The sequence below is a fragment of the Eleutherodactylus coqui genome, chromosome 2 (genome assembly GCF_035609145.1).
Source record: "Eleutherodactylus coqui strain aEleCoq1 chromosome 2, aEleCoq1.hap1, whole genome shotgun sequence".
NCBI classification, from domain to species: domain Eukaryota; kingdom Metazoa; phylum Chordata; class Amphibia; order Anura; family Eleutherodactylidae; genus Eleutherodactylus; species Eleutherodactylus coqui.
In genome coordinates this window covers 127,399,420-127,423,503 of record NC_089838.1, presented here as the reverse complement: position 1 = coordinate 127,423,503, position 24,084 = coordinate 127,399,420, and the positions used below count along the sequence as shown (strand labels likewise).

The following is a 24,084-nucleotide window of genomic DNA, read 5'->3' as shown; positions in this document are numbered from 1 at the left end:
GTCATCCACAGTCGTCTGCAGAAGATTCAGGCACCAATCCACGTTGAGAGTCCCTAGAGTGAACACAGGTCCAACGACAGCTCGATGCATGCATCATAGCAGGAGGCCACTTTGAGTACACTTTCCTAACTTCAGTCATTGTAGCGGTCCCATGGGACTGAAGAGAGGTGCAGAAAGCAGCTTCCTGCTTCTCACATGCTACTCTTCAACTTTGCACACAACACAAAACTGAAACCCATGTTCCAGGGCCCCCAGGGGCCTGTGCATTATACGATCATGTAGTACATCCATTCCTTCCTATTCAAGTACATATTATTTCTATACAGGACAACAGTATTGAGATATAGTGCTGGATCAGTCTTTTGTATACAGGAGAACACTAAGTGTAACTCGTGTTCCTTTATGTAACACCAACATATTCCATAGCACTGTACACAGATTGTGAGACACACTCAATTACATTGAATGTTCCTTGTTTGTTTTTGCACATAGTGACAGGTCATTGCATGCCTTTGAAATATCCTAAAATGCACTCCTCTACAATAATCAACACTGCTTATATAGTATGTGCGCTGCAAATTATTTCCATGCGGATCAATAGGCTGCACTTGTCCTATGTTCTACAGATCAATTATCTCTATGCCTAGGGTTGTAATGTGTTAACAAGTCCCAATGAGCAGGCAGCAGGCGTGGCCAGCAGGCTGTATGAGCAGGAGGGGGAAGGCTGCTATATAACTAGTGATTGGGATCAGAGTGCACAATCCCACAAAGTGACTATGAGAGAGGATTACTGCAAAGTGATTCAGTGCTTATCATCACTACTGTACAGGGAAAGCCAATGCAGGGATTAGCTCAAATATGCTGGGGCTCCACAACAGCTAAACGGATCTTATACAAGCTACCTGAACTGGAGAGCTCCATCCTTTCCTTATGAAGAAGACAAAAGTAAGTAGCTGCCAATTGACATATAGCAGCAGCGCAGACATACTGACAATAAATGTGACTTACTGTACATAGCCAGGTGGTAATGTAACACTAGTGTGAACATAGCCTTAATAGGAAAAGACCTGCTATAGCCTGGATGTCCAGGGTTAAAGGGCTTCTGCGTGTCAGGGCAGTAGAGCCTCCTGGAGGAGCAGCTGGATCTGTCCAAGAAGCACCTGGAGTTAGGTGTCCAGCCATAGAGCACTGCTTGCTCTGGATCACTGGCATCTGGATATCTCAACATGCAAATGTTTCCTTGTCTTCAAGGAAGAACTGTCCCGTTGCTATTTGCATTCGGTTGTGCTCCTGCGATGTATCAGGCTAGGCTGAGAATTCTTCTTGCACTTTTAGAATGTCAGTGCAAAGTCAGTAGTAACATGTGGTCTGCAAATATTTACTATGTATATTGATTGACCCCCTAGTCACTGGATATGTACTGTGAACAAACCGCAATGTAACAATATGTTGTGTGACATGACAAGCTCAGCTCTGCAGCACCTGACATAGTGAGCACCGTAACATCTGTATGTCTTGATCTTTAGCTGGATGAAGGTGTCATGAAATTGCATTTGCCTTTTGGCTCTAACTGGAGATATTCATTATTATGTAACAAATTTTTAGGAATGTTTTAAGATTGTGAGATTGTAAATAAATAAGAACTTCCAGAGTGTTTGTGTAAACTTGTGATCTATAGTAAAGATATGAATGCACAGCAGGCTTTAAAGGCAAATCCATATTTATTGGTCATCATAGGCAAGAATATAGTAGTTGTGGATCTGCATTTTAGCCATTGAGTGACATTAAGCTAGTAATGGCACGTTTTATTCAGCGTTTTGTGCTATGATGGGTGTTTATTAAGTGTGAAGTGGCCATAAATCTAAAAGCACAGAAGTTTGATTTAGTTTATACCCCAGTGTAACAACCTTCAGATTGCACATTGAGATTATATTAATACTGTAGTAAATCATTATGTTTATAGTAAAACTAAGTTCTTGCACCATTAAAACTTTACTTCAGCAATATAAAATGTCAAGTAGGGTAGAATTGTATCTGACAGTTACTTTATATGCAGGAGTGCTGCTTCCACTTACATGGTGCACAAGGCTGTCACTGGCACTGATTTAGTGCAGTGCCTGATGTTTACTGTAATATCTTTCAATAGGAAGCTGACAGCCCTGTCTGATGTCTGTGTGTACTCTGAAGAAAACTGCCAGCAAGGCCATCCTTGTAAACCAGTCTAGGGTACAGGTATTCTACTGAATAAACACTGGCATGCCAGTCTTTTATAGGTCCACAGCGTGTTTGAGCACCATTTACGTTTCCTGGCTGATAGCATTGCTGAACAGGAAATCTTATCTGAATTCTATGAGTTCCAAATTCAAGAATGACTCGCATACACCCAGGATTTATAGACCTGGTTAGTAATAAGTTACAAGATTTTATAATACTCGAACAAGCATTAGCACAGAATGACTTTGAAGTAGAATAAGATTAAAGGTTGCATCTACGTATGAAACTTTGCAACTTTGCTAGGGCTACCATCAAAGCAGGAATGTGGAGAGGTGAGAGGTGCAATTTACCTCCGGTCTATAATGACCCAAAATATCTTCTGTCCCACATCTGGTGGGTGACCTTGTGTTCACAAGGAGTTAAACTCCTTTGGTTGCACCCAAAGAAGTTATCAGTTATGAAGGTCATAGGTTCTTTTCATCTCCTCACTGGAAAACTGCCCTTTATAAAACTTCATAATGGAATGGAGATGGGTACTAAAATGGTGCATCAACTAAGCATATTTAAAGAATTATTAAGCTTAGAATGGCCTAAGGAACTAATAATACCAGAACAGTGTATCAAATAATCTTATGTAATGGACTAGAATAGTGTAACACCTAAGCTGGTGGTTCTAGAATTGTATATTAGCTACAGTAAGTTTTTGTGAGAAGTTACTAGTACAGTGTTATGTCACTGTATGCCCCATTATTGTGATGTGAGTATCATAGATGATATATTGACGACTTTGGATTTATCCTGCGAATGAAAAGCAGTTTAAGTAACATTTCCTGATAATAATCGTCATATTGGAGAGATGGTCAAGCTCTCGACTTCTGCAGAAAACCGTGCAAAGCACTTGGGTGTGGTATTATACAGGGAAATGATTCTCAATGACACTTTACATACAGTACCTAATTACAAAACAGCAAAAGTTATTGTCTATACCAATTATCTTCTAGGATGTGTTCAATAAACATGCCCATCCCATAGCTTTTCCACTTACGTGCTGTTTTAGATAGATCGTGGAATAACACCAGCAAAGGCAAAACACACGTCAGCTTGTGGCATATAAATCTTGTTTTTACTCGCTAAAGAACTTGTAAATCGGCTCTGTTCAATAATGTAATAAGCACATGTAGTGTCTCACATAGTCAACTTAACATTGCTCAGGTTGTGATCAATTGTCACATTTAGGTACTATTCTATTCTAGATAATTTATTCCCACAGTGAACACCTCTTTTCCCAGAGAACCAGGGATATTTTCCATCAACATGGTTTTTGGCTTGCAACCATCTAGCACATTTGACCTTTGCTATGAGCTTACATTAGGTATGTAAAATATTAGTCGCACTGTCATCCTTTGACACAGGTATCTACTACGTCCAGCTCAGTATTGTGCAAAATCTTCAAACTTGTAGGACAGCCCAGAGACATCATTCTTCCGCAGAGGTTTACAATTATGTCCTGCAGCCTGTGACTACTGTTCTAAGTGAGCACTGTCGTAGACTATCCACTGATATAAAGCATCATTCCCAGTAGATTGCAACATGATTCACTGAAGTCAGCTAAGGAAAGCATGGATCTCTGCTGTCTTGTCAAACGATAGAGGGGGCTCTTTCAATAGGAAATATCTTAAGCAGGAATAGAGGTTATACTGGTTGAGCAAAATACAGTGCAGGAAAAACTCAGTGAAATACCTCTTGTTTAGTTGGAATGTGATAATCTGGCAGACATTACTTTAGATGTGTGGGTGGGCAGTGCTTTAGTACATGACAGAAGAGCCTGTTTATGTGCCTTAGGGTGGTCCTCCAGATTAGATGTGCATCCACTAAACCAAACCTGATGATCATCTAAGGTGTATGGTGCCTCCCAACACTCTTCCTATAGGAGATGTTGGCTGAGATAATTACCAGGTAGTTGGATTCAACTGCACAATCCTTTTGTTCTCGGGGGTCTATACCACTTTTAAAGACGTCTGGCAGTGACTTTTTCTCATCTTACATTCAGACCACATGCATGTTTGAGTGTGTATGTCTATAACTGTGTCGGGCAAAATAGCTGTCAGTAGACTAAGCATTCGGCAGACCGCTATCTAATGTATATGGCCACTCTTATTGCAATCTCCTAATGAGCATCACCTATATATATATATTAGGCTGTGTGCACATCAGCATGTTGCTTTCTGGCCTTCTGTTCCGTTATAGGAATAATAATAAACTTTATTTGTATAGCGCCAACATATTCCGCAGCGCTTACATAGACAAGGGGGATACAGAAAGACAAAAAATACAAAAATTACAGAACCACAGTTACATAGTAATCAGTCGATGGAAACAATAGGGGTGAGGGTCCTGCTCCAACGAGCTTACATACTACAAGTAATGGGGTGATACAGAAGGTAAAGGGCTGAAAATGTGCATGGTATGGCGAGGTGGAGAGTGAGGGATTCTATACACATAGACAATGGTCAGACATTTGGCCATGTGACGGCAGAATCGGTATGACTGCAGGAGCGGTTTATGATGGCTACCAGGGATTGCAGTCAGTAGGTCAGGGAGCATGTTATCAGGCGGAGTACAGAGTGGTTTGTTTAGGGAATACGGTATGCCTAGGAACAGAAAAATGGAAACCCAGATCTGTCTCATGACAGAACCGATGGATGCCAAACTGATCTATTGACTATGGGGCCCATCCAGCTTCCTTCATGCCCTCCACATTTTCCGGGATGAAATAGTGCGTCACGCTGTTCTATTTCATCTGGGATTTTTGAATTGTTCTACACCAGAGACTCCGTACATAGTTCTGCTGCAGATGTGAACAGAGCTTTAAATCAAAGTCAATAATTGAATTAATGTTCAGCCTGTCTCCCTTCACCCCTTTCTTCTTATGCATTTGCTAATATATTTTATTGCAATGTTGCAGTCACCATCATGCATCTGTGGACAATTATCCCATATTATAATAGACTAGGTTTCTGGCTAAACTGCTTTATGTTTTCAAAATTGAGGTAGACGGGAAACGTTGCTATCTGTGCTGAGAGCGTTCTACAATATGCTGTGGTTATTTATGAAGTATTGGCCAAGCTAAGTGTTCCACATTGCATGTTTGCTACTAGAACAAAGGGGCGAGGAGCTTTTCTTGGCCTAATGTTGTTTACAAAACCTTCCATGTTTTGTAAATTCAGCACTTCCTAATGATTGTGACATCATCCTGGTACACATATGTAATATACAATTTACTCATAGTTTTTTGTTTGTTTTTTTTTAGATATAGGTGTCATTATACTAGGCATATCTTTCAAGCAAACATTATATAATTGAAGCCTTTTATCTGCTGACCTATTAATGGCTGCCCCAGGGCTTGATTCATCAAGGCTTTTATTGTGTTGATACTCCCATATCTGTCTGGAGCTACTTTTGAGCTCCTAGTTCATCTGCATAAGGTTCTTAACAAATGTCTAAATACAAGATAATTAACAGTGAATGTTTATTGAATGGCACATACTTTTAGGAAGGTAGGGATTTTTGCTGTCAATGGTTCTAGATCGCCTTCTAAAGAAATACCTAAAAAACCTGATTTTCAATGGTCATTTGACCTGTTTTTTGAACTAGTACTGGGTTGTTAAACCTGCCAGATTCCCACCCTCGATTTTTCCCTTGTTGCTGTTATCCACATGTATTACTTTCTCATACATGAGATTAGAGTCCTTGAGGTCATATAAATGATGATCTTTATTTTTTTTTCTTTCATTTTTATAATAACATTGTATACAAAAGAAGGAATGTAGATCATTAAGGTGAAATGTAAAACTCACTTGTAAATATAAATCCTTTAACCCACATTTATTGTTCAAGCGGCATTGTTTAAGGGACATGAATGATGAGGATATATTAATGGGGCTCAACCCAACCAAGTGGTATCAAATATCTTTACCCGATGGAAAAAATATAGCTTTCCATGTACTACTTCTAGGCAATTTTAGGGAAAGTATCCAGAGACTTGTTACAGAAAATTACTCTTTTTAGCTATAATGGGCCACACTGCGATACACAGGAGACAATACATTTTAATGTGTAGGTTAACGCAGAGGTGTAACTTGACACTCCTGGGCCCCAATGCAAAACCTGTAACAGGGCCCCCAACTATAATGCTTTATTTATAGTACTGGGCTCCCTATATGGAGGAGAGAGGCCTTATGGGCCCCCTAGGGCTCCTGGGCCGGGGTGCAACCGCATCCCCTATAGTTACACCAGTGGGTTAACGTGTGAATATGAGTTGCTTCAGGTACTAGAGGCTGATCATTTCTATGATTGTCAAAATATTTTATGAAGTGTAGCTTCTAAGTGAAGTCCACACTTTTCAGAATGCTAGGTGAGCTCTCTCCCATTCAGCGGGTAAATGAAGTGCTTGTTGGGCATGCGCAGTCAATGCTCTATTCATTTCAATGGGGTTGACGGAAATACCCGAGCAGGTGCCGCTCTGGTATTTCCAGAGTCTCCTTGAAAGTGAATGGAATGCTAGTGAGGGTGCATGACCAGTGCTTCATTCAGTCTCCTCCTCCCTGAGGTGGGTGCAGTAACGCTGTAGTGAGAATAGGGGGCACGGAAACAGCAGGGATCTCAGCAGTGAGATCCACACCAATCAGCAAGTTATCCCTGATCCTGTGCATACGGGATAACTCGTAATTGTAGTACAGAAGGGCCTTAGGTCCTTACAAGACAACTTCCTCTTCTCTGTGGTTATTGTTAGAGACGGTAGCAAATTGGAGTGATTCTATTAAAATATGCAGCTGTAGCCGCCAACTCACACTCAGTTCTTTCTTCCTGCAAATGCCAGTCCCTGGTGTCTACATTGGCTATAGATGCAGCCTGAAAGCTTAGCCATGCTCTTAAAGGACCAGAACACAATATTCAAAAGTGCCCCCTTGCCAATCCCAGTGTTTCCTTGCTATATTAGGGATCTTCCCACTATGAGGTCCTTTAGGTCTACTCAAGGCTCTAGAAAATTATCTTCTGTCCACTGGTTTCTTGACATTGGTTTGTTATCCTGACCATGTTCCTGTCTGTGCTCCTATCAAGCATAAACACAAGATTAGCAGCACACAACGAACAGCAACTGCTGTTCTCCTGACCTCAGCTTGTTCTACTGACCATGATTGTTTGCCCTAACCCCTGGCCCGATTATCCATATTGGACCTCTTCTCCTTGACCTCATATCTGACTTTGTTTCTCATTCTGAAGTGTACCACTTGCCTGGTCCTGTACTGTCTAACTATGCTCCTGTACACATCCTCAGGTACCATGCCTAAGCCTTAAGTAGCATCAGCCTCCACAGCACTTGGATCACTTCCCACGTAATGGCCTAAGGACTGTGAAGCGATGCCCACATCCTGAATGGTGGGGTTAAAGGCTGAAAACCAGGATACCTCAAGTGTGCCTCAGAATTTTGCCCAAAACCAAACCAGTCTGTGGCTCAGTAGATCCATGTTCCCTGATCCTTACAAATTCTCCTTGTGGAATGAATTAAGTAGAGAATTTTTGAAGACTTGTTCATTGGTAGTGTAGGTCTGACACGTAGAAGCCTTACCACTAGTCAGCATGTAAGGCATGTAGAAGACCAGATTTGTTAATAATCTCCTTATAAACGCACACGGTTTATCCCCTATGCATACTTCTAAGCAGCCATTTTGGAGATATAACCATCACTCTCTAAAGGGGTTTTCCAGCACTACACCATTGATAAGCTGTCCTTTAGGATAGTAACATATAGTAGCATAGTATGTAAGGCTGAAAAAAGACATATGACCATCCAGTTCAGCCTGATACCCCACAATGTTGATCTAGAAGAAGGCAAAAGAACCCCAATGAGGTAGAAAACATTTTTTTCCTTTAAGAGGATCACCAATAGTTGATTGGCAGGGGTCCATAGCTCAGGATCCCCACTGATTAGTTAATTGTAGAGATGAGCGAGCACCGAAATGCTCGGGTCCTTGTTATTCGAGTCGAGCTTTTCATAAAATTTGAGAGCTCTATTCGAGTAACGAACCCCATTGACTTCAATGGGAGACTCGAGTATTTTTGTATGAGACCCGCTGGTTGCCGAGCTTTTTTTTTGTTTTTTTCCTGTTCTCTCTCTCTCCGCCAAGCCAGCCACAAACTACCGTTGATGTGCGCAGCATCGCAGCGGGGAGGGGTCAAATCTGACATGTCAGCGGCGGGGAGGGGCCAAAACTGGTGCGGGGTCGAACACTGCGTGATGCTCGCTCGAGCACCATTGAGCATGCTAATACTGGAACGAGCATAAAGCTCGGAAGAGTACGTTCGCTCAACTCTGGTTAATTGAAGTGACAGTTGTACTTGGGTGAACACCACTGTCGTTACCAGGCAAAGTGTTGTACATTGTATAGTGGCTGTGCCTGGTATTGCAGCTTAGTCCCATTCACTTGACTGATTGTAAGTGATGTACAGGCCTGAGAAGAGGCTGCAGTGCTCACTATAGCACCACAACCTCTTCAATCAGCTGATTGTCAGGGAACTCAAACAGTGGACCATACCAATCAACAGTTGATCCTGAAGATGGGTCGATAATAGTGAAGCACCAGAAAACCAGTTTAAATTCTACATATTGATTTGCTTGGCTATTAATGGCTGAGGTATGAGTCACATTATCATTCACTACTAGTTCATTGACCTGCTTTATTCTCCGCCCACCTTTTGTAGAAACAGGCTCACTCTTTATTCAGGTCACTGATATTTTTTAATTAGCAAGCCTTCCTATTGTTGCCACTCAGATTAGAAGGTGTTCCTGTTTACATAGTACCAGCACACTTCAACAAGTCAAACAAAAAAATGGAATTAACAAACAGTTCTATAACAGTCGTCTGCTTTAAAATGCTAGTTGTAATGTTCCCATTAATTTCCTTAAAGTTAATAGGAAGATAGCTGCATTGTTCCCATTAACTTTCCCTTCTACATTCAGATATATGGCAAAGAGATGCTCCACAAAGCTGCAAGTGGGGTGGAAAATGCATTAAGTACTTTATTGAGTATTTACAATCTGGTTAATACTTCATGTGAATAAAAGCTTTTGCTCCCTGACCATAGAATTGTCACCGAATGTTGGTGCTTACTTAATAATATACTAGTAATATCAGATTGGTTTGTATTAGGAATGAGCGAGTATACTCGCTAAGACACATTACTCGAGCGAGTAGTGCCTTAGCCGAGTATCTCCCCGCTCGTCTCTAAAGATTCGGCTGCCGGCGCGGGTGACAGGTGAGTTGTGGCGGTGAGCAGGGGGGAGTGGGGGGGGGGAGAGAGGGAGAGAGAGATCTCCCCTCCGTTCCTCCCCGCTCTCCCCTGCAGCTCCCCGCCCCCCACCGGCCCCCCAAATCTTTAGAGAAGAGCGGGGAGATACTCGGCTAAGGCACTACTTGCCCGAGTAATGTGCCTTAGCGAGTATACTCGCTCATCTCTAGTCTGTATAGGTCAATCATTTTGTCACTGAATAAAAGTAGAGAGTAAATAGTTTAGGTAGAAAGTAAACAGAGTTTATATGGTAGAAGAGGCTAAAGCTTTTCAGTATTGATATACTGTTTGTAAAAGCCGGAGCCGGGAGAACTACTGTAAGAATAGAGAAAAGCACTTGTGGCACACATAGGAAGATGTTAAAGCAATTTTTTCTTCTGCCAGCCCCTTTTTTCACATGTGCGGAATCCGCCATGATGGCGAAAACAAAAATGTATTTCTATTGCTCCATGTCATTGTTTTTTTTTTAACATGACTGTCCGACATGTTCCCGTAGCCCTGTTCTGGCTATAGCAAATATTTGCAATCAGGATGAACATGAGACCCACACCACCTAATGGCATTGGTCAAGACTGACAAGTCTGAATATAAACCAACAATTGGCTTTCACTAGAAAAGGCTGGTGGTTCTGGGCAAGCACACTGGAATATGCAATTCTCCCACCTAAATGTAAAAGTCAGTCATAAAACTACCTTCTGGCCTAATATTGAGTTTGACTGGATCAGCTCTAAGGTCTACCATGGTAGTAGACTGTCCTCTTTTATTTGACCACCACTGTTTGTCAAATGGACGTATGTGTCTTACCTTCCTGTGTAAAATCCTCTATGTTCCATACATGTTTATTTTGGACAAATCTTCAGCCTTGGCATCCTGAGAATACATTCAAGCTTCTTTCTTTTTTTTTTTTTTTACTTCAATTGTGCATTTATTTATATTTTAAAGTATGTTTTTATGTTAGGACCTACAAGCTTCTAACTATGTTATAACTTGGAAAAAGCTTTTTTGGAATTGTAGACTATATGCCTGAAAGGGAGTTGAGTCTCTTGCTTGTCTGGCATGTTGTACCAGTTTGATTGCTACTGAATGGTTGTGTAGTATTAGTTTGTTTTATGACTGATGGACTGCTGAGCTCTCACTGTCGTGCAGTGTACACAGCTGGGAAGCATGTTTTGCCATGCCCAAGTTGAAAGTTAAGATCGTATCAATTCTTACATTAGAGCCAAGGATAAGGGTAAGCAATTGCATTCTTTTGTAAGCTGAATTGGCAGCAGCACTGCTCGCACTCCCACACACAGATTTCAACTGGTATAAAGCAAATGCTTCTCCCTAGAGTCATTCTCTACTTTGTAGTTGAAAAGGAAGCATCTGAAATCCATAGAGACGAATTTGACAGATATTACTCTACTTTTTCTGATAATCTAAACCAAGCTGAATAAATTATAGAACGGCTGCATTCTTTAGCTAAGCACAATTTTATTACTGTATAAATGGCAATTCTAAAGTAATTTTAATATCTACAGCAGAATATAGTAATTCATTCACTTACTGTTGATGCTTGATTGGCACTTTTTTCTGCTATTCTTGTAAAGGAATGTTAAGCCTTAAATTACCAATTGTATGAGACAGTGATGGTTTATATAAGAACCCTTATAATATGCACAGTTCCTCATATACAACCCACTGGGAAAGAAGTTGAGGCTACTGAATGCAGGTTCCAGGGTCCTTCTGAAGCCAATGGGTGGATAGGGCTGCAAGCGAAGAGCCCTGTTCCTCAGCTATTTTAACCCTTTATTGGCATCCTGTTATGTCCTTATTATGAAAGGTTGACTCACCAGAGACAGTCTCTCCAGCATTCCGCTGTTCTTGCTGGATGAAACTGTGGGTAGACATTTTTTTTAATTCTGCAGGAAAAACATTTTATTACATTAGGTCCATTCAATCCATAAGTGATCATGTTGGAGACACACAGTTCTGCAGAACAAAGGCCATTTTTAACAAAGGCTTTCCATTTTTGACTAATCGAGGACAAGAAAAGCCAAGCCTGTCACTATTCAATGAGGTTCTCGTATGTCCAAATAAGGCATATGAAAATGGGACTCTGATTAGGGGTTTCCCAGCTTCTATCCTCAAAAGTTACAAGCATGTGCTACAGCATTCATACACACTTTATATCATTGCTGAAGAATGTGTTTGTTACTGTATTTTGTTGCAGCCATGGCTTACTTTGCACCTTCACACTTAATATATTTGTTGGACGTGCAAACTTTAGTTTTTTTGTATACTTTCATCCTTAAAAGTTGCATGAAGCACAGGACTCTTTGTCAAATGTACTAAAACATTAGTAGGGAAAGTAGGAAATAGCCAAAAAAGGGTCATGTCAGCCATCTTTACAACCGAAGATGGGTAGAGAAGTGAACATACAATATGCTGGACCCTTCTATGGAGGATTGTTAGAGGGTGGTGGTGTTAGGTTGTCTCATTTTGATTTTTGTTCTAAACCTGTCTTTCCTCTAGGTATGTTCCCATTATAAGTTGTCTATAAAAACAGATCTTCGGAACTACAATTATACTCAAAAATGTTATCATTGAGATAGACAAAAGAGAATAATTGTTTTCAATTGTTCAATTCCAATCTAGTGACCTACTGGGTACATTGTTACAATTACAGAATAGCATTATGTTGTAACAATCATTGTATTGTACTTCTGAACAGACAGTGGCTATAGATATATAGTTGTCATTTATTAACCCCTTAATGGTGAATACACCTGTTTATTGATCTCATTAATGGGCTTTAAACCCACAATGCATCTCTTTAAGTTGGTCGCTTGACTGCGTACTGACAACCAGGATCCTGCTCTAACTGCCAGTTGAGGAGAAACCTCAGATCCTGACAGTTTAACCCCTTAGATGCCACAATCAATAGCATCTGCATCATGTAAGCAGATGACAGGAGTAAGTTGCTCCATCTGTCACTCATCTACATCTCGCAATGTGATAGCAAGATACTAATGGGTTCGCAAGACAGCCATAAGCCTGACAAAGGCTTCTGTGTTTGTCTTGTAACTCACCACCGCTCTGACAGAGTCTAAGGCCTCGGTCAGATGACCGTTTTTTTGCCGCGATTTGCGGATCGCATGTCGGATGCGCATTCGCAAATCGCATGACCGGGGCTGACGATTCACCGAAAAATCTGCAGCTAGCAGCGTTTTCGGCGAAACGGGCCCGATCAAAGGAGTGCTGTCCAACCCACTGAAATTCAATGGAGCCGGCAATACAGCCGGCTCTATTGAAAGCAATGGGCTGCTGGCGAGCGCGGGGTGAATTTTCGGGAAGGGCTTAAAAATATAAGCCCTTCCCTGAAAATCATCCTATAATGTGTAAAAATAAAAAAAATATATATACTCACCTTGTCCCTGCAGCCGGAGTTCAGCAGTGGCCGGCCGGCAGTTCTCCTGAACTGCTCTGTGTAGTATTCAGCTGGCGGGGATTTAAAATCCCTGCCTGCTGAATGGGCTGCCTCTGATTGGTCACAGCCCTCACCAATCAGAGGCAGCTCTCACTCACCCATTCATGAATGGGTGAGTGAGTGCTGCCTTTAATTGGCTGAGTGCAGGGACCAATCAGGGGCAGCTCTCAGCTGTCATTCAATAGCTGAGAGCTGCCCCTGATTGGTCCTTGCGCTGAGCCAATCAGAGGCAGCACTCACTCACCCATTTATGAATGGGTGAGTGAGAGCTGCCTCTGATTGGTGAGGGCTGTGACCAATCAGAGGCAGCCCATTCAGCAGGCGGGGATTTTAAATCCACGCCTGCTGAATACTACACAGAGCAGTTCAGGAGAACTGCCGGCTGCGGCTGAACTCCGGCAGAAGGGCCAAGTGAGTATATATATATTTTTTATTTTTACACATTTTAGGATGATTTTCAGGGAAGGGCTTATACTTTTAAGCGCTTCCCGAAAATTCATCCCGCGCTTGACAGCAGCCCATTACTTTCAATGGAGCCGGCTGTATTGCCGGCTCCATTGAATTCAATGGGCGAACATCGTTCTCTGCCACAGCTGTTACAGCTGTGGCAGAGGAGAATGATCTTTGTAGTATATGTTCTCAATGGGGTCGGCGCTGCTGCCGCCGGCCCCATTGAGCGCATATATAGAACACAAGGAATCGCAGAACGCAGATAGGCACGATCTGCGATCTGCGATTCCTCGTGTCCTATAATTTATCGGACATCCGCATAAAAAGCGGCCATGTGACCGATCCCATTGCGAAGCAATGGTTCTATATATGCGCAGATCGCATGCGCAAATCGCACGAAAAAACGCCCGTCTGACTGAGGCCTAATAGATTGCTGTCATTGGCATAGTAGAATGCATTACTTAAGTAATGCAGAGTACTATCTTAACAATCCAATGATCTCATCTTAAAGTCCCCATCAGGGACTAAAAAAATTCCATAAAAAGGCCAATAAAGTCTAATTTAAAGAAATAAAAATACACTTTTCCTCACAAAACCATTTTTAAATGGATAGAATACCAAAAGATTTTGAAAAATCAACACATAATAGGTATTACCTGGTTCGTCATGGCCCACAGACAATGAAAATATTTTATTTATTGTGCATGGTGAATGTCGTAAAAATATAAAAAAATAATGCCAGAATTTCTATTTTTGTTTGTTCCCCTCTCAAAAAACACAATAGAAAGCAATCCAAATGTCATATGTATCTCAAAATGGTACCAATAAAAACTGCAACTCTTCCGCAAAAAATTAAAAAAATAATGCTATGGATCTTAGAATGCAGCAATGCAGATTTAATTATTCTTTAAGACCAAGTTTTTATTGTGCAAAAGTAATAATAAGCTTTTATATACAATTTGTATTGTAATTGTGCTGATCCAGATATGAAAGTAAGCGTATTATATTTACGGAAAGGTGAACGCCGTAAAAACAAAATCCCAGAACAATAGCAGAATTTCTGAAAAAGTTTTACATATCCCTCTCCCCACCCCTACCCAAATAAATAATAAGTCATACAGCACATTACTTGTACGCCAGAGTAGTGCCATTAAAAATACGACTTGTCTAAACAAAAAAAAAAAAAGGCCCTCATGCGGCAATGCCAATGAGTAATGGCTTTAGCAATGTCACAATGAAAATCGCTTGATCCTTAAGGCAAAAAGTAGGCTCATCAATAAGGGGTTACATTTAAGTAAGGCTAGCTTTTCAGATTTTGCATTAATATACAGTTTTGGTCACAGTCAACAGATTCTCCAACACAAGATTTGCCTGATTCAATAACTTTTGACACCTATTTGCATATTTTTAGACTGTTAAATATAGTCAAAAGAGTTGTCTGATGAAAGTAAAAAAAATAGCCTCAAAGCCTGGGTTGCTTTAAAATAACACATTAACTTATTCTCAACTTACCAGTGCTCTGGTTCCCCACAACTCCAGTCCCCTCTGACCTCCTCCTGCTCCCAGATAGCATGGTCATGTGCTGTCTAAGCGCCTGACTATCATGGCAAGCCACCAGCATCCGTGTTCAGACCTTTGAAACCAGTGATTAAGGTGAGGTGCTTATACGGCACGTAACCACGCGACCCTGCAGTAGGAGGGGACCAAGGTGCCCAGGACAATGGTAAGATGAATATAACTTACTTTATTTCAATGCTCCTCATGCTTTTATTTGCTCAACCCCTTTAACTTGTCTTTATTACATTCATGGTAAAAATCTAGCCATTAAGTAATATAGCATTTTTAATATTTCGTAAGACCTTTCTTAATACAATTCGGTGGTAGGAAGAATCAATAATATATGATGAGCTGTAAATTGTAATAGTTAATGTAACATACTTATGAACTTTATATTGAGACTTCAACATAAACAGAACCATGACATTCTGTAGAGAATTTTATTGAATGAGTTCAGTTTTCCATAGCCTTCAAAAACTGTTCTTAGAACATTTCCCCCATCAGCTTATGTTCAGCCCTAAAGTGACATCAAACACTACCATTAGATTTACTGATGAAATAAAAGTATCAATTAGTAACATGATTTAAGTGAAAATGGCATTCTTCTAACCTTTACTATGGAATGTAGCCTAATGTTTGTACCATTTGTGCTTTAAATCAAACTTTTGATGTGTTAAACCCATTCTAAATGAAGTCAGACAAACATGTAAGCGCTTATCTTATTGTTTTATGATGGTGGGTTTCAATGACACCATAAAACAACTTTTTGGCCTTGGAGTCCTATTTGATGGTAGGTTTAGGTCTGTTGCAATTAGTAAGAAGACGGCCTTCTATTTATATGCGCTTAATGCACACCACAAAAGGGAAGCAAGATCTGTGAATGCAATTGTAGAATGTTTTATTGTAGTAAATTGAGTGCTAAGCCTCCCTAAGGAATTAACCTTAAAAATTGGAAATAAGTATGGGTTTGTGGTAACCTTAATAAGTACACTGGGAAATGTACACCCACTAGAGCAACTCTGACATTAATGGCGGTAATGACTTGTTCCAGCTGACTTCAATTAAATAGGCAGCTCTGTCTTGGCTCATTTCATGTTACAAATCTCATATCTTTCTTCATCATTAGCTGTCCTGGGAATAAGTGTGATGATTGAAGTAACTCCACTTAAAGCATTGTACGGTCTCTTAAGTTGCACCTGTAAGAAATGTAATAAAATGTGTAACTTAAGAACAATGAAAGTTTAAAGAAAAGGGGGGAAAAGCTGTGTTGTCATAAGACAAAGAAAACTCATTACATGGAATGTGCACCTCCAGCAGTAACTGGGAATTTTAGGTTGGGGTAGCAAGACAAAGAAGTGCACAATGACTAAAGGAGTTGACTTGTTTAGCTTTGAACCCAATGTTACCTACAGTAGATATTATTGTGCTGGGAGTATTGTTCTACATAGGATAACACATTTATGATATTAGGTTTTTGAACATGAAAAGTTTGTACCTTTTTAACATTTTGTTTGCTATTCTACTTCTTGACTGAAGGGATTTGAGCATAAGAAATGTTTATGTATTTAGATATCCTGAGTAGTCAGGGACGAGCCAAATACTTAAAAGAACCATCATCCTGTGACTTAAAAAGTGAAGTTCTATATTTTGTACTGACGGCAAGCACATGGAATTCATCATTTTCTGCTGAAGTGTTCCTAGGAAAAGCTCCCAACCAGACATTGAATATTCAATTTCATTGCAAATCGACACATACGGAGCCGCAACAATCCACTTTTATATGGGTTGTGGAAATAACACGTCTTTTGAAGCAGTGATTCTTTCTTAGAATTTCGCCATGCAATGTTTTTCTTCTCATCAAGTCATGAATAAGTAGCACTCCGCATCCAACAATCACTGTATTATGTAAATCTATTATAAAGTATAACTTTTTTTTGTTTCAATGAATTTTACTGGGTTTTTCATTTTCAAAACCAGATACAGTAGACTGAGTGCTGCTAATCAATCATGTACATAAAACATGTACACGTTAATCCCTTCTAGCACTTTAACTGGCATAAATAGGAATCATACAATGGTTGAGCAAGGTAATAAAATGTACATTTTAACATTAAACTTTAAAACCTAGAAAGAGGAAGTCGTAAGTAGGTAATTAGCAGGTAATCAAAAAAGTTGAAACAGTCAAAGCTCCAAGTAGTTATCAATTGAATAGAGTTAGCACAGGGACATCAGAAATGTACAGTTATCTCAATATGCAGTGGCTACTAGATGTCCAAGCTGATAATATATGGTTACATTTAGAAAAGGTAAAGGCATTGCATTCTAGCATTGTCTCATAACTGTAAGTTTGATTTTATCAGAGTTATCATTTCTCCTATATTGGGGATGTCTACACTTTTTCAGTGTCTCAATATAACAAGATTCGATAAAACTAGGATTTTTCATCCCAATACTCATGGAATTACATGTGACCCAATATTCATCAGGGCTAAGGATGGAAGTTTTGGGATCATATGTCCATTCAAGGAGGATAAGACTTTAAACACACAGTCCCAGTACTGCTGAAGAATAGTGCCGCTCCACAATATATGAAGCATTGTACACCTGCTACCGCAATTCTCCCAACAGTCCGCCATAGAATTGGGGTACATTTGGGCTAAATGAACTCTTGTGTAATAACATCAGAAGGTTATTTTCATTATTGTCTCCACATATGGACTACATTTGAGACCTTTATGTGCAAGAAATTGCCTCCACTCCTTATTGCTAAATTCTTGTGCTTACTCCCTCTCCCTTTCTTCTTAATGGATACGTTTTCTGGAAATTTCCATGGTCATCAGGGTAAGACAAGGAGACAGGCAAATTCCATAAGGGATTACAAATAGAGATCAGACTAAGACAGAAGATACTAAACAATTCTCAATATGTAGCCAATGTTTCTGTGGCTCAGTCCGCCACCATGGGGCTAATTGGGAAATCTGTGTAGCCAGCTAATGGTCATATATATCTGGGAGGCGCAGACCTCCCACCTATCCTTTGTGAGCATAGCACTAGCTAGGTGAGATTTATGATCCACCCCAACAAACCGAGATGGTGTTCTGTTCATAGCTGCTGCAGGAACATCTTGGTAACTCAATTAGAAGAATACAAAATAAATAATAATAATCTTTATTTCGCAGCACTTATATATAGTAGTTTTGGCACCAAAAACATTTTAAAAGTAGAAATTCTCTTTAATCACAATATCTCAAATTTGGATAGTTTTTGAGATTCATCATGCATGCCTTTTTTGCATGGGTTGAACATTTATATTGATACAGGTTCTCATAAATAAAGCAGTTATTGCTATGCCCAAATATTTTATAGTCTTATATTGCAAATCAAAGGAATGTTTGTTTAGTAAATAATGTAATTGATGATTAGAAATATTCAAAGGCAAAAATGTGGGATTTTGTGTATTTATTTTAGAATAGGAAATCTTTCCAAACTCTTTGATAATCTCCAACGCACTGTCCAAAGAGAATATTGGATCCGTTGACGTCAAATTAATATCATCTGCATATTACAAACTTAAATGGGTACAATCCCAATATGTATGCCTTTGAATAAAGTGTTTTCTCTCAGGGCCTGTGCTAATAGTTCTAGTGATAGTATGAATATCAATGAGGATTGAAGGAAAAACCCACTCTAGTACCATTTGTGACATTGAATTTGTCTAACAGAGGTCCACTGGTAAATCGGGCTGAAGGGTTCCAATATAATGTTGAGATAGGAAAAGCTCATTTAGCCCTCAAGCTAAGGCCACAGTTTATGTGGTCAAACACCTTTTTAGCATCTAAAGATAGAAGAACTGCAGGGATTTTCCTTGATTTAAACCTATCGACCTCTCACAAATCATACTTGGTCTTCCTTGATCAGTATTGGCAAAATGTGTGTCAGTCTAGAGACCAATATTTTTGCATAGATTTTAACATCCGTACTTTCTTAAGACATGAGTCAGAAATATTGAGGAACAATGGGGTTCTTCCCAAAGTTTGGGAAGGGTAACTACAAGAGCCTGTAGGTTCTCCCTAGGGAAAGAACCTTCCATAACTGCAAGGCTTTACACATGTGAGGATAAAATGTCTTATATATTTATAATATGCTTTTGTAAGTCCATCTGGTCCTGGTGATTTTGTAGCTGTAAGCAATTAATGTGGTTCAACACTTCCGCTAATGGAATGGTGGAGTCATTGACTTCTCTAGTGAGAGAAAACTGCCAAATGCGCTTCATTTATGTATCCATTTGATGATGGGGGAAGGAGATTGTCTTTCTTCTGTATATGCGGCTCTCCACTGAGTGGATACATGTGGATTGGAGAGGACCTTGCCCGGAATCATTACGTTTTTCTTTTACATCTCCCGTTCCCAAGGCGCTGTCCTTGCTATCTGTTCTTACTTCCCTATTAAGCTTCAGAGAGCATAGGAAGCTGTATGTTGTGTAAAAACTATTGAACATGATGCAATATGTTAGGTAACACAAAGGGATCCTCTTTCAAATTATATAGAGCTGAGTAATAGTCCCTAAAACTTTGCTTTGTCTATGGAATTCATTTAATTTTCTTACATTGTGTGGACCTAATAGATATGGGATTCTAGACTTGAAGTGTTGGGCTTTAAAAGGGTTGTCCCGCGCCGAAACATTTTTTTTTTTTTCAACCCCCCCCCCCCGTTCGGCGCGAGACAACCCCGATGCAGGGGTTAAAAAAGAACACCGGACAGCGCTTACCTGAATCCCCGCGCTCCAGTGACTTCTTACTTACCCGGTGAAGATGGCCGCCGGCATCTTCTCCCTCCGTGGACCGCAGGGCTTCTGTGCGGTCCATTGCCGATTCCAGCCTCCTGATTGGCTGGAATCGGCACGTGACGGGGCGGAGCTACACGGAGCTACACGGAGCCCCATTGACAAAAGCAGAAGACCCGGACTGCGCAAGCGCGTCTAATTTGGCCATTAGACGGCGAAAATTAGACGGCAACCATGGAGACGAGGACGCCAGCAACAGAACAGGTAAGTGAATAACTTCTGATAACTTCTGTATGGCTCATAATTAATGCACAATGTACATTACAAAGTGCATTAATATGGCCATACAGAAGTGTAGAGACCCACTTGCTGCCGCGGGACAACCCCTTTAAGGCAAGAAGCTAATGATTTCCCGGATTTATCTTTTTGTGAATAGTATTGGGCTTTAGTTATATTCAGTTTTTTTTTTCATAATTCTCAAGTAATTATATTACAGAGTTTTTGACTGCATTGAAAAAGGTCTTCTGCCAGCTGTGCCATTTTGTGTTAGCTTACTTTGTGCCTCAAGGGCCTTCATTTTATCCAATTGTTCATCTAAAAGTCTAGTTCTTTCTTTTTTTCACAAAGTGTTCTAATCTAATAAAGAAGCTTCTCATATACGCTTTATGGGTGTTCCAAAGAACATGGGGATTAACTTCAGGGGATGTGTTGAGAGTAAAGCATTCATTTAGATCTTTTTCTAGGCTATTTCTATGTCCTGGCTGGGATAGCAAGAAATTGTTACTTCGCCAGAGATATGTAGGTGCTTGATTATATTGTTCTGCAAGAGACAGAGAGATCACGGCTTGATCAAACCAGGTAACTGTCTTGATCATCAATTCCTGAAAAAGCAAGAAATTTCACAAGTATAAACATATCAGTGCATGAGTGGCTATTGCGAACGTTTGAATAAAAGGAATACTGTTTTCGGAACTAGGCATCACTCGCCATACATCAAAGAGTTCTTCCTTCCACTATATATCACCTAGAGATTGTCTATGTAAATTGGAAGTTGTGTCTATGCTGGCATCTGAGACTGCCTTAAAATCTACACAGATTTAGAAGATTGCCTTGTTTGCATTTAGAGATAATGCGTAAAATTTTATGAGTAAAGCTCCTCCACTTTTTGTTTGGGGCATAAATAGAAGCTAAAGCGTAGGCTGTGGTGTTTATAGAACAGACTATTATAACCTATCTACCTTGTGTATTTATAGGCTCTTAAATAAGCTTAAATGCTGTGGAATTCTTCCTTTTCGCCATTAAAACTCCTCTGGACTTGGAGGCATAATGGGACTAAAATATTGTAAAATAGTTTGGGTGTTTTACTCGGAAAGCATCTTTGGAAACTGTATCTCCTGTGCACAGAAAATATCCAGGCATAACGTTTTAACATTTTTGGGGGGCTTTAACATTTTTAACGATACCACCCTAATCCCCATAATTAACAATACATACATAAAGCATATTTATGTAGCGTTTCATGCAATGAAGAGTTGTGGAGAATTGCCATCCTGGAGACGTCTGTGTTGTGCCTAGTAGAATGGCGAATATACCTGGTGTATGACCAGAAAAAAAAAGAACTAGAAAAAAAAATGAGATAAAAACAACAGCAGCAGCCAGTCTTTCACATAACTAAAAGTAAAGGAAGAAACATTGCAGCTCTCCCAGAGCTTAGTAATGTTAGTGGAGGTAAAAGTTTTTAGGTGTATCCAAATGGTTAGTGTTAACTGGTGGCGCAGGTTTGATAGTCAACGGGGGATTTGTTTACAAGATTTCAACACATGTCATTCTCCTATGAGATGTTGGGTAGTTTGATTAGAGTTTTTAGAAGGTATGGAAAAAGGTTCTAATGATGTAAGAGGTTGATCTGATTGTTCAATGATTTGATGACAAAATTGGTGTTGTTGGTAACAAGCAGGCATACGGAGAATCCCCGGTTGTATGGGACTTTGTTCTCCCTAAGCATTGTGGTAACAGGGAGTAGTTGTCTCCTCTGTGCTAAAGTTGCTGCTAAGAATGTATAGAGAGATAATGATTAGTATTGTGCTAGGAGTGAACCAGCTTTCCTAGTAGCCTCCAGTAATTTCTCTTTCACATGGTAGAAAAGAACATGGGCAAGAACATCTCTTGGAATGTGGTCAGGCAAATGCTTGGAGTGAGAAAGTCTGTGCCGCCTAGCAATTATGAAATCCTACAGCAATGCTTTCATAAACGTCTGCAAATATTGCATCAATTCAGAGGCAGATACAATCTCTGACTTGATCTAGCATCCAATTATATATATATAATGGGCATCAGTTAGGTTGTTATGTGAAGTTGCGAATTAAGCCATTTGAATCTCCATGTGATTAATAATATTCTCTGCCTTAGTAATCGCTGAACTCATGGGTTGGATGAGTTGAGTTTTGCCGGACTTCCCTTTGAAACGTTGGGTGCAGTAGCTATTGTAACTTCGTAGCATAGGTGAGAAACTTCACTATTAGAGATGAGCGAACGTACTTGTCCGAGTTTGATACTCGTTCGAGTATTAGCGTGTTCGAGATGCTCGTTACTCGTGACGAGTACCACGCGATGTTCGAGTTACTTTCACTTTCATCTCTGAGACGTTAGCGCGCTTTTCTGGCCAATTGAAAGACAGGGAAGGCATTACAACTTCCCCCTGCGACGTTCAAGCCCTATACCACCCCCCTGAAGTGAGTGGCTGGCGAGATCAGGTGTCACCCGAGTATATAAATCGGCCCCTCCCGCGGCTCGCCACAGATGCATTCTGACAGAGATCAGGGACAGTGCTACTGGTGCCGGAGCTGCTATAGAGAGAGCGTTAGGAGTTATTTTAGGCTTCAAGAACCCCAACGGTCCTTCTTAGGGCCACATCTAACCGTGTGCAGTAGTGTGGAGGCTGCTTTTTGCAGTGTTGCACATTTTTTTTTTTGTATATTGGCCGTGCAGAGCATTGCGTCCTGCAGTAATTTTACATTGTCCAGGGCCAGTAGTGGTGAGGCAGGGACAGAAGACATATTTAGTGTATATAGGCAGTGGGCCTTTCCAAAAACATTTGGGAAAAAAAATCTATTTGGGCTGCCTGTGACCATCCTCAGTGTACAGGGTCTCTGCTGGGGGTAGTTGTCCTAATTCATACGCAGCCAGCTAAGTGTTACAGCAGGCGTGCGCAAAATTCTTTCCTGGCTCTGCTGTGCGTTCCGTAAGCGAAGTCAGTCTCCAACCACAGGCCAATAAGCGGCACATTTAATTACAGCGTTCTGTTTCTGCACTACTGGTAATACAGCATGCTGAGGGGTAGGGGTAGGCCTAGAGGATGTGGACGCGGGCGAGAACGCAGAGGCCCAAGTCAGGGTGTGGGCACAGGCCGAGCCAGTGCGGTGGCCAGGGGTAGAGGCAGGGCCAGACCGAATAATCCACCAACTGTTTCCCAAAGCGCCCCCTTGCGCCATGCCACCCTGCAGAGGCCAAGGTGCTCTAAGGTGTGGCAGTTTTTCACAGAGACACCTTACGATCGACGAACAGTGGTGTGCAACCTTTGTCGCGCCAAGATCAGCCGGGGAGCCACCACCACCAGCATGCGCAGGCATATGATGGCCAAGCACCCCACAAGGTGGGACGAAGGCCGTTCACCGCCTCCGGTTTGCACCACTGCCTCTCGCCCTGTGCCCCTACCTGCCACTGAGATCCAACCCCCCTCTGAGGACACAGGCACGAGTGCCTACTGGCCTGCACCCACACCCTCACCTCCACTGTCCTCGACCCCATCCAGCAATGTCTCTCAGCGCAGCGTCCAGACGTTGCTAGCGCAACTGTTTGAGCGCAAGTACGCCGCCACGCACCCGCACGCTCAAGCATTAAACGTGCACATAGCCAAATTGATCAGCCTGGAGATGCTGCCGTATAGGCTTGTGGAAACGGAGGCTTTCAAAAGCATGATGGCGGCGGCGGTGGCCCCGCGCTACTCGGTTCCCAGTCACCACTACTTTTCCCGATGTGCCGTCCCAGCCCTGCACGACCACGTCTCCCGCAACATTGTACGCGCCCTCACCAACGCGGTTACTGCCAAGGTCCACTTAACAACGGACACGTGGACAAGCACAGGCGGGCAGGGCCACTATATCTCCCTGACGGCACATTGAGTAAATTTAGTGGAGGCTGTGACAGAGTCAGAGCCTAGGACCGCTCACGTCCTACCCACCCCCAGAATTGCGGGCCCCAG

At 41.2% G+C, this 24,084-nt stretch overlaps 1 protein-coding gene across 1 annotated transcript in view; it reads left to right on the top strand.

The window, feature by feature from the left end:
- Positions 1–750: 750 nt before the first annotated feature.
- The window catches only part of KITLG (KIT ligand), an 81,592-nt gene continuing 58,258 nt past the window's right edge, over positions 751–24,084 (top strand). Inside the window, exon 1 of the mRNA XM_066591497.1 lies at positions 751–945. Within this exon, the coding sequence (XP_066447594.1) occupies positions 931–945 (15 nt within the window). The 5' untranslated portion in view covers positions 751–930. The remainder of the gene's footprint in view (positions 946–24,084) is intronic.